General features: G+C 44.9%; 2 protein-coding genes across 4 annotated transcripts in view; one reads left to right on the top strand and one right to left on the bottom strand.

Annotated features, from left to right (window-relative positions):
• LOC117732666 (E3 ubiquitin-protein ligase TRIM21-like) overlaps positions 1 to 9,237 on the top strand; it is a 703,346-nt gene that overhangs the window by 123,636 nt on the left and 570,473 nt on the right. The window lies entirely within an intron of this gene.
• pus10 (pseudouridine synthase 10) lies at positions 3,019 to 9,141 on the bottom strand. 2 transcript variants are annotated; one of them, XM_034535856.1, is made up of 18 exons: positions 9,010 to 9,141; positions 7,922 to 8,056; positions 7,534 to 7,836; positions 7,341 to 7,427; positions 7,095 to 7,129; positions 6,899 to 7,013; positions 6,652 to 6,713; positions 6,275 to 6,320; positions 6,106 to 6,170; positions 5,915 to 6,000; positions 5,705 to 5,830; positions 5,566 to 5,622; positions 5,406 to 5,482; positions 4,961 to 5,016; positions 4,737 to 4,854; positions 4,482 to 4,624; positions 4,185 to 4,284; positions 3,019 to 4,053 (listed from the first exon to the last, which is right to left on the bottom strand). In XM_034535856.1, the coding sequence occupies exons 1-18, from the start codon at positions 9,079 to 9,081 to the stop codon at positions 4,015 to 4,017; spliced, it is 1,722 nt and encodes a 573-aa protein (XP_034391747.1). In that variant the 5' UTR covers positions 9,082 to 9,141; the 3' UTR covers positions 3,019 to 4,014. The 2 variants fall into 2 exon arrangements, with proteins under 2 accessions (XP_034391747.1, XP_034391756.1); XM_034535865.1 differs by having other exon boundaries at positions 7,922 to 8,085; positions 9,010 to 9,138.

Here is a 9,237-nt window from a genome sequence, read left to right as displayed (position 1 = left end):
TACTGTATGTGGGACATGGGGGGGTCAACTTTATGCTGTCATAGCTAGCACACACGCAAACACACACACACACACACACACACACACACACACACACACATATATATATATATATATATATATATATATATATATATATATATATATATATATATGTGTGTGTATATATAATACAGACAGAAGCCGGCAGTTCGCTCCAAACTAAATCTAATTTGGTTGTTTTCTTTTCCTTTTTTAAACACTCCAGGTGTGTTTTCTAAGCAGGTCAGAGCCCAGTCCACACAGAGAGGCGTTCAGGTGTCCGTCTGAAAACGTGGTTATCCACAGTGACGCCCCTAACAGCTGATTGATTAGCTCATCCGATCGACCGGGGCCATCGTTTAGAATCACGTGGAGAAGGTGGGGTCATTGAAACGGACGTGGGCCCATAGTGATGTCACCAAAACGCATCGTTCATTCCCTCTCACCCAGGGGGCCGGGGTTTTATTACTCGTCATAAAATATAATGAATTCGACCACGCCATAAGAAAGAAAGGCCGAACAACAACAACAACAACAACAACAACAACACAAGGCTGCTGTCTCACAATCATAGAAAGCATTTATTCATTGGAGCATGACGCGTGTTTTGAACTTGTGAACGATGACCAGGGGAAGACGGGAAAACAGCCTCCAGCTGTCTGGAGAGAGAGGGAGAGAGGGGGAGAAGGAGAGAGGGGGGGGGGGAAAGAGGGAGAAGGAGAGAGGGAAAAGGGGAGAGGGGGAGAAGGAGAGAGGGAAAAGGGGAGAAGGAGAGAGGGAGGGGGGGAGGAAAGAGGGAGAAGGAGAGAGGGAAAAGGGGAGAAGGAGAGAGGGGGAGACGGAGAGAGGGGGGGAGGAAAGAGGGAGAAGGAGAGAGGGAAAAGGGGAGAGGGGAAGAAGGAGAGAGGGGGAGGAAAGAGGGAAAAGGGGAGAGGGGGAGAAGGAGAGAGGGGGGAGGAAAGAGGGAGAAGGAGAGAGGGGGAGGAAAGAGGGGGAGAGAGGGGAGAGGAAAGAGGGAGAAGGAGAGAGGGAAAAGGGGAGAGGAAAGAGGGAGAAGGAGAGAGGGGAGAGGAAAGAGGGAGAAGGAGAGAGGGAAAAGGGGAGAGGAAAGAGGGAGAAGGAGAGGGGGGGAAGGAGAGAGGGGGGGAGGAAAGAGGGAGAAGGAGAGAGGGGGGATGAAAGGGAGAAGGAGAGAGGGAAAAGGGGAGAGAGGGGAGAGGAAAGAGGGAGAAGGAGAGGGTGAAGAGGGGAGAAGGAGAGGGTGGGAGGAAAGGGAGAAGGAGAGAGGGGGAGAGAGGGGAGAGGAAAGAGGGAGAAGAGAGGGAGAAAGAGAGAGACTGAACTGTGTTGTGTTCTGTCTGGTTGTGACGGTGTCGATAAACAATGTACGTGATGGGGAAAAAGTCAAATCACAGTGGGAGAGGAAAAAAACAGCTACAATGCAGATCATAACAGTATTTAATATATATATTTATATAATATTTAATATATATAATATATATATTAATATGTAATATATATATTATATATATATACTGAGTGATTGCTGCCCCCTGGTGGCCTGAGAGAAAACCTGTCAAACCGTTAGATTCATTCATAAAATCAACTAGACTAAAAACATCGACACCCGATGAACTCCCCGCGTCGATCGGAACTAAAAGCACGTGACGTTTCACGTATTGTTTTGAGGCTGTTGAAAAAGAAAAAGAAAAGAAAACGAACTGCGCTCTCCAGGGTTCCTGCGCACGAGCCCAACGCTTCTGGGGCACAACATCCGGGTCTTAAAAAGCTGTTTTTGTTGTTGTTGTTGTTGTTGTTGTGGTTGTTGTTGTGGAAAGTCATTTGTTTTCTTGAAGTTCGTGCGCACGCGTGATGAGAGCAATGACACATATCGGCCTCTTATGGCGACTGTGGAGGAACCCTGACGGCGCACGCGCACACGCACGCGCACACGGTTTTTTTTTCCCATTCATACTCACACACAGATGCACTAAGACTGTTTTTAGAGGAGAGACCAGAGTTTAATTTATCACGCTAACAGACACGCGGCTTCTGTCGCGTCAGTATTACGAGATTTATTTACGTCACTAACGCGTCACCGGTCACGTGACGAGGACCGTGAAGGACTGCCAGAAAACAAGTGGAGTCGCCCCAAAACTTGTTGATGTAAATATGCAATGCCTTTTGTTCTGTTGGGTCACTTCGTGGCGTCTTCACAGACATAAACATCTTTGTTTTGTTTTGTTTACTGTACTTCCGGCTTGCTGATGAGAATAGTGACCGAAAACAACAACAACAACAAACGACTCAAAAACTGCATTTAAGTATATATATTAAAAAAAACATTTTAAAAAAGGAGGAGGAAGAAAAAAGAAAAAAAAAGTACGACTGTGTCGAAGACTGGACCCTTTCTTTTTATTCTTTTTATTTTCCTCGGGTCGATGCACCGACTCGTCTCGTCCACGGAGGATGTTTCCATGGAGACAAGCCCCCCCCCCCCCCCCCCCCCCCCCCCCCCCCCGGTCTCCTCAAATGATCCGAGAGGACATGACTAACTGTGGAGTCTCTTCTGTTTTGTCTTCAAGAAAAAATACACACAAGTGGGACCATGGAGAACTTTTTTTTTTTTTTTTTGCAGTGCTGGTTTCATCAGGTTGTTCCAATCCCATGATCCTTTGCTCCTTGTACCCCCCCCCCCCCCCCCCCTCCCTCTCCTCCGCCTTTTGTACCATAGTATTTGTTTTATTTATGTTGGTCATTCTAGGCAGTGTTACCTTGTATGTCGTTAAAAAAGGCACCTCTTGAAGGATGATGATGATGATGATGATGATGATGAAGATGGATGCATTAACTGAAGTCTCTTTTTTTTCTTTCTTTTTTGATTGTTTTGCTTGTTTGTTTTCTTACCAAAACATTAGGGCAAGAACCCAGTAGTGGACTTGCATTGCCGTGGTAGTATTTATTTTGAATTAAATTAAAAAGAAATACATTTCAGGGTTTCTGCTGTCGGGACTCCTTTTTATTAAAACAAACAAAAACAAAGTCAAACGTCGTATCCAGTGGAACAGAAATGGGTTTTTAAATTCAACAAGATACCCGAGCTTTGACACCAAAAAGATTTTTTTTTTTAATACCGTAATTTAAAAAGGAATCAACCTTTTTTTTTTTTTTTTTTAATAAATGAGCAAAAGAAGTTCTGTTAAACGTTGTCGAATCACAACCAGGAACTTTACCTCAAGGAAAATAATCTGTGACTGGCATGAAAATAAAATAAAATGTAAAAAAAAAATCTGGAAATCTTGGTCCAAAGAACAAATTAAAAAGGCCAGTTTCTCTTTACCCGTTGATTTGGTCTGCGGTTCGATTCCCACACCAGAGCTTCTGGTGGGATTATAATTTGCAGGTTAATTTAGCTCTGAAAAAAAAAAAGTTGAAGCTCGAGTCCCAGAAGAGAACCGCTTTACTGAGGTTGACTAGCTAACGTGTGACTCGGCACTCATACACACACACACACACACTTAAAATAACTCAAATTAAAGCGCCTGGGCCAATATTTTTGACAATAGACGCTTCATATTTCGACCGCCATGCTCACAGCCGACTGACCTCAGCGATCGTTCTGCAAACATGTTTCTCATTCGTCACCAAGATGATGGAAATACCTTTAAAAAAGCCGCGAGATGACAAACAAACACCCATCGGGATTTGTTTACAAGCGCTGAGACCTCAAACGAAGCTGTTGAAATGTCCTCAAAAGGCCACCGTACAGAAAACACACCCCTTTTTCCCCAAGTCGTGACCTTTTTTTACTGAACAAGAGAGCGTTATTTGTCTCTTCGGTACATTTTGAAGATGGAACGTTTCGACCGGAGACGCGAACGGACTTCACAGCCATCAGGACGTCGTCTGGTCTCAAGACACCCTGAACCGGGAACCCTCCGGTTCCCCCACGCAGGATCCGGTCCCCGGATGCTCAGCAAGCAGGACGGAGGTTCACTCCGGTATCGACGGAGGCCAGTCCACATCCACAGACTGAGGGAGGAAACAGACCAGACAGCTCAAGAGAGATTGATTGATTGAGATATATATATAAAAATAAATATATATATATATATATATATATATATATATATATATATATATATCAGACCGTGGCCTCTCACCTCCACGTCCAGCTCCAGGATGTCCGTGTCCATCTTCAGCAGAACACTCATGTTGGGTTTGGTGCGACCGAAGTCTCCGTGGACGAACTCTTTGATGTAGCTGGAGGCCGACGTTCAGGAGCCAGTTGTCAAAGTACATTTCACTCAAGTACATCGTAAATATACACAAAAAGTACTCATTTATGCAAGATTGCAGAATAACATAAAATAAACTGGATTATAAAGTATTGATGCATTAATGTGTTCATCACACACACACACACACACACACACACACACACACACAGGTGAGGATACGTGCCGGCCTGCGTCTTCAGCTCCAGGTAGAAGTGATGAGGGTCCAGGAAGCGGGCGGTCATGCGGTGGACGACCCGCTGACGGACCGCCAGCGCCCGCCGGTGCAGAACCCTCAGAGGGGTCTTCTGGTCCAGAGTCAGATCCTGACGTGGGGAAATCAACCGTATTTTGAATTTCAAGACACTTTTATTCCTAAAAACTGTTTAAAAAACGTGGAATACGAGATTCTACTGTGTGTGTGTGTGTGTGTGAGACCTTGATGTCGTCGATGAAGGCGATGTCTTCGCTCCGAATGGGTTTCTGGGTCCAGACGAGCGCCGTGTACGACTTGGTTTTGTCCTCCTCCCCCTCCTTCATGCGGCTCATGGCCTCCCTGCAGGTCAACACAGACCTCACTTCACCCTTCAGGATGTGTCCATAATGCCGTTCGGGTTTTTATTATTATTATTATTAATAATTATTTATTTTGTTTATCTCACCTGGACACAATCTGCAGGTCTCTCACCCTAATTTTGTCTGAAGAGTTGTTGATGGTCTAAAAACACGTCAAATAAAAACGGGGGTCAGAGGTCGTAAAACAAAAAGGAACACAGAGTCAAATATCTCAAAAACTTCCCCAGAGGAGCAATATCGGAGTATTTACTTAATTTTATTTATATATATATATATATATATATATATATATATATATATATATTCAGTTTTTAGTGTCGCGATATGATTGTTCTGCTTCTTGTCGCATGAAGAAGCAGAAGACGTCCGGAGGGAGTTCAGAGGAAAAATAATTGGATTTAAATCAACAGGAAGTGGAAAACTAAAAACCCCGGGGAGACGGATGTTTGTCTGGAATGAAGCAGCGGAAAGGAAACTAAAATAAAACTCAATCTGACGAAGATGTTTTGTGAGTGAGTCGATGAAGACGACCTCCTGCAGCTGCTTCATCTCCACTTGGCTCAGTTTGGTCCTGTGAGGATCCAGCAGCTCCATCGCGAACGGGCGACCTGCCGCGAAACGGAGGCATTAAGAAAATAATCAATAATAGAACACACACACACACACACACACTTTTTTTCCCTCTTCTCACCGTTTCCAAGAGTCCGGACGTCCACGTCCTCCCGGCCCGACGAGGAGAAATTAAATCCTGCAACAGAGATATAAATATAAATAAATCCTCCGGCTGCAGCCGCGAAACCGGCCGCCATCTTTGACGAGGCCTCTCTCACCGTCGGCTCTGAAGGACGACAGGACGGGCGCCGCGATCAGCTCCTCCACCGACGACTCCATCCTCCTCTCGCCGTCGATCACCCACGGCGTCTGAGGCAGACTGCGGCTGAACTTGTTGTACCTCCCTGGGCCGCGAGAAAGTGGCATCAGGGGCGGACCCAAGAGTGTGTGTGTGTGTGTGTGTGTGTGTGTGTGTGTGTGTGTCCTACCTGCGACGAAGAGGGACATGTGGAGACACTGGACGTTCTGAGGGCTGCAACTGCTGGTCGTCGGCGCTGGTGGAGAAGCGTAATGTCTGAAAGATAAGAGCAAAGATCAATTTAAATTGATTTATTTTTTTTGGGGGGGGGGGGGGGGGGGGGGGGGGGGGGGGGGGTTTAGATATGAAGGTGAGGCTCACTTTAGGAAAACGGCGTCGGATATCTTTTCCAGAGCTTTGACCACCGCCATCCTGGTGAACACCGACTGCACACGGAGGAAGAAAGAAAAAAAATTAAATGAAACGATGTCGGCATAAAAAAATAAATAATAATAATAATAACCATAACATACGACCATAACACTCTCACCCGTTTGTTCTTGTTGGATCTGAAGCAGTCGGCACACGTCGACGCGCTGAGGACACAAGAAAAAAATATATGTTTGAATGAAAGAAATGGAGGCAGGTTCCCAAAAATATCAATGTTTTCTTAAATTAACTCGGTTATGACGTCTCTTCACTTTTAGTTTCTTTTAACTTGTTCTGTGTTTCTTATGTCGCTGCCTGTCAGGTCACCCTCGAAAAAGAGATTTTTTTTTTTTTAAATCTCAATGGGATTCACCTGGTTAAATAAAAGGTTTAAATAAAAAATAAATGTTTAAAAAAAAAAAAAAAAAAGATAACTTGAATTCTGCTTTTCTACGTTCACCTAAAGTCAGAAATCTTCAGAGGTATCAGGGGACTCACAGGAAGTGGCAGTCGGCGTCCGTCTCGGGGTGCGTGAACTCCACACCGACCTCGAACAAACTCTGAAACAACAACAATAAATTAATTATGCGTCCTTTTTTTTTTTTTTTTTTTTAAAAAGGAAATGTGCACCAAAAAAAGATGTTTACATTTTTTAAACAGAAACTGAGAAAACAATTAAAAGTGTAAATAAAAATCTAAACTCGCGCTCCTTGTAACATACACACGCCTTTTTTGTCTCGCCTACCCTGATCACCACGGCAACGCCGCCCAGCTCCTTGGCGACCAGGCCCTGCATGATCCACTTGAAGGCCTCCTTCACCTGGACCACGTCGTCCTTGTCCACCGCCATGCTCTTCTCTCTGGGGGGGCGAGCGGGACTTTAAAAAGTGAGCGACTCGCCGGGACCGCGAAGAGCGCAGGTGTGTTCAAAATGTATTTACCTCATTTCCTTCTTCACGTGAAGCCAACAGGAGTGCTGCGGGATTAAAAAATAAAACACACACACACACACACACACACACACAATGAAGACCGTATGTGACAAAGATGTACTTTCTTATTGTCAATAAATTAGTGGATAAAATCTTCCCCTGAGCCACAGATCTCCATTAAAAACACAGTTGTTCCTTCATCACCATGAACACACACACACACACACACACACACACACACACACACACACTGACCTCGCGGACGCACAGCTGAGCAGGCAGAGACACCGACAGCAACAGGGTGTCAAACTCGTACTTTTCGGCCTTGACTCTCTCCGCTATCTGTGAACGCGGAGCAAAGAAACATGAAGCTCATCTGCACCATATAACACACACACACACACACACACACACACACACACACACACACACACACACACACACACACCTTTACAGCCTGAGTCGAGCCACAGAGTTCCTGGAGGATCCCCAAACACGCCACACACACACTCGGCTCTTCGTCCTTTGGTTCGACCGCAGCAGCTTTATTGTCTTCCTCCGACGGAGCGCCGGTCCCAACGGGCTCCAGCTTTGCCCTTTTACTCGGTGGGTCTCCAGGTGGGTCTCCAGGTGGGTCTCCAGGTGGTTCTGACACGGCTGCATCACGGGCTTCGCCGTTCCCTTCCACCGATTCCCGGTGCTCGCCGTTCTCCGCGTCGCCGACGAACGCCCGGAGTTCCTCGAGCGTATCCTGGACGAAAAAGAACACGGACGATCGGATCGGTGGGCGACCGGTTGTCGAGGTTTCCAGACGTTTCGGAAGGCGAGTCTCTCACCTTTGGGTGCTTCCTGTAGGCGGCCTGGACGGTCACGCAGCAGAACCGGAGGACGCAGCGAGCGCAGCAGCCGGACGACAGCAGCTTCCGGACGACGGGTTTGTCCTTCTCCTTCAGCGGCAGCATGGCTCCAGGCTGCCGGAGGGTTTGAGGAAAACTAAAGACTATTTTTTTTAAGGAATTAGAGATGTTCTCATTGTCTTTCTTTTAAATTAAAAAGTGTGACTTTTTAGACCGTTTGCCAGACAAAGTAAAGTAACGTAGTCTGACGTCATTTCAGAGGTCAAGTCAGTTTGTTACTTGATTTATTCACAACGTTTTCTGTGCTTTCGACATTCACAAAAAATCAGTTATTAACAAACTGTATAATCTAAATGCAAGGGGGGGGGGGGTATTTTATTTTATTATATATTGTATTTACCAGTAAATGATCGTATGGAGATTAAATCATATGTTGAGATATTGTGATCCACAAATTATGTCATGAAAACTGATAACAAACTAATATACATTTTAAAAAGAAATCTGATTATTTGTCTCCCAAAGCGCTTAATAAATGAGATAAATACCCAGTACTTTTCATATGTCACGCATAATTAATTCACACTAGAGTAAACAAAACCATGTGGTCATTCCATACACTGTAATTATTCATTAAATCACCAGAATTTATCATGATATATTTCGCCATTGAGATATGAAATGACCCAAATCAGGATGGAATAGCTCCGTTTTCAGCTCCAATACTAACATATTTATACTGTAAAATTTGAAAACGGATGAATTAGTGTGAAACACACACTTTTTCTGGTGATTTAATTCACTTTAATGCGTCAGTCTGGTTGAGGCGTGTTGTTCTGCACACAAAAATAACACGCATTTGTAAAGAGGACTTTCTGGAAATGAACAACCGTTCACACATATAGGAGTAGTCCTCTCATCCACCTGACTGCACCCAAAACAACAGCTACAGCATGTCGCTGCACACTGTGCTAAGCTAACTTAGCTAACGCTGCTCTTTTAAGGGCGACGAGGATGAGAACAAACGGCAACAACGAGCAGCGGCTCAACAGTCGAAATAAACCTACCGGACACGGAGGAGTAACAAAGTAGAAGTAGAAGTAACACAAACTAAACAGGGCTGAGTTACTTGTTAACATGCTTCATTTAAAAATGCGTATTTCCTGCTATTGCAGACGGAACAGACAAAACTAATCAACCCCAGATCAGTTTTTAAATCAACTCAATGTGAACGGTTCGGCTTTTTTTTAAAACGCAGCAGAGGCAACCACCACTCGGTTTTTAATAACGTGGCA

The sequence above is a fragment of the Cyclopterus lumpus genome, chromosome 1 (genome assembly GCF_009769545.1).
Source record: "Cyclopterus lumpus isolate fCycLum1 chromosome 1, fCycLum1.pri, whole genome shotgun sequence".
In the NCBI taxonomy this organism is placed as follows: Eukaryota; Metazoa; Chordata; class Actinopteri; order Perciformes; family Cyclopteridae; genus Cyclopterus; species Cyclopterus lumpus.
The sequence above is the reverse complement of the archived record's forward strand: the minus strand, read 5'-3'. Positions and strand labels throughout refer to the sequence as shown.

What these genes read in the sequence shown, in the direction of transcription:
- pus10 (XM_034535856.1), bottom strand. Translation starts at nt 9,081, where the DNA reads ATGTTAACAAGTAACTCAGCCCTGTTTAGTTTGTGTTACTTCTACTTC. An exon ending in GCGTTGCCGTGGTGATCAGG is followed by an intron (nt 6,714 to 6,898) that starts GTAGGCGAGACA and finishes TTGTTGTTTCAG; the next exon opens with AGTTTGTTCGAGGTCGGTGT. An exon ending in GACGCCGACTGCCACTTCCT is followed by an intron (nt 6,321 to 6,651) that starts GTGAGTCCCCTG and finishes TTGTGTCCTCAG; the next exon opens with CGCGTCGACGTGTGCCGACT.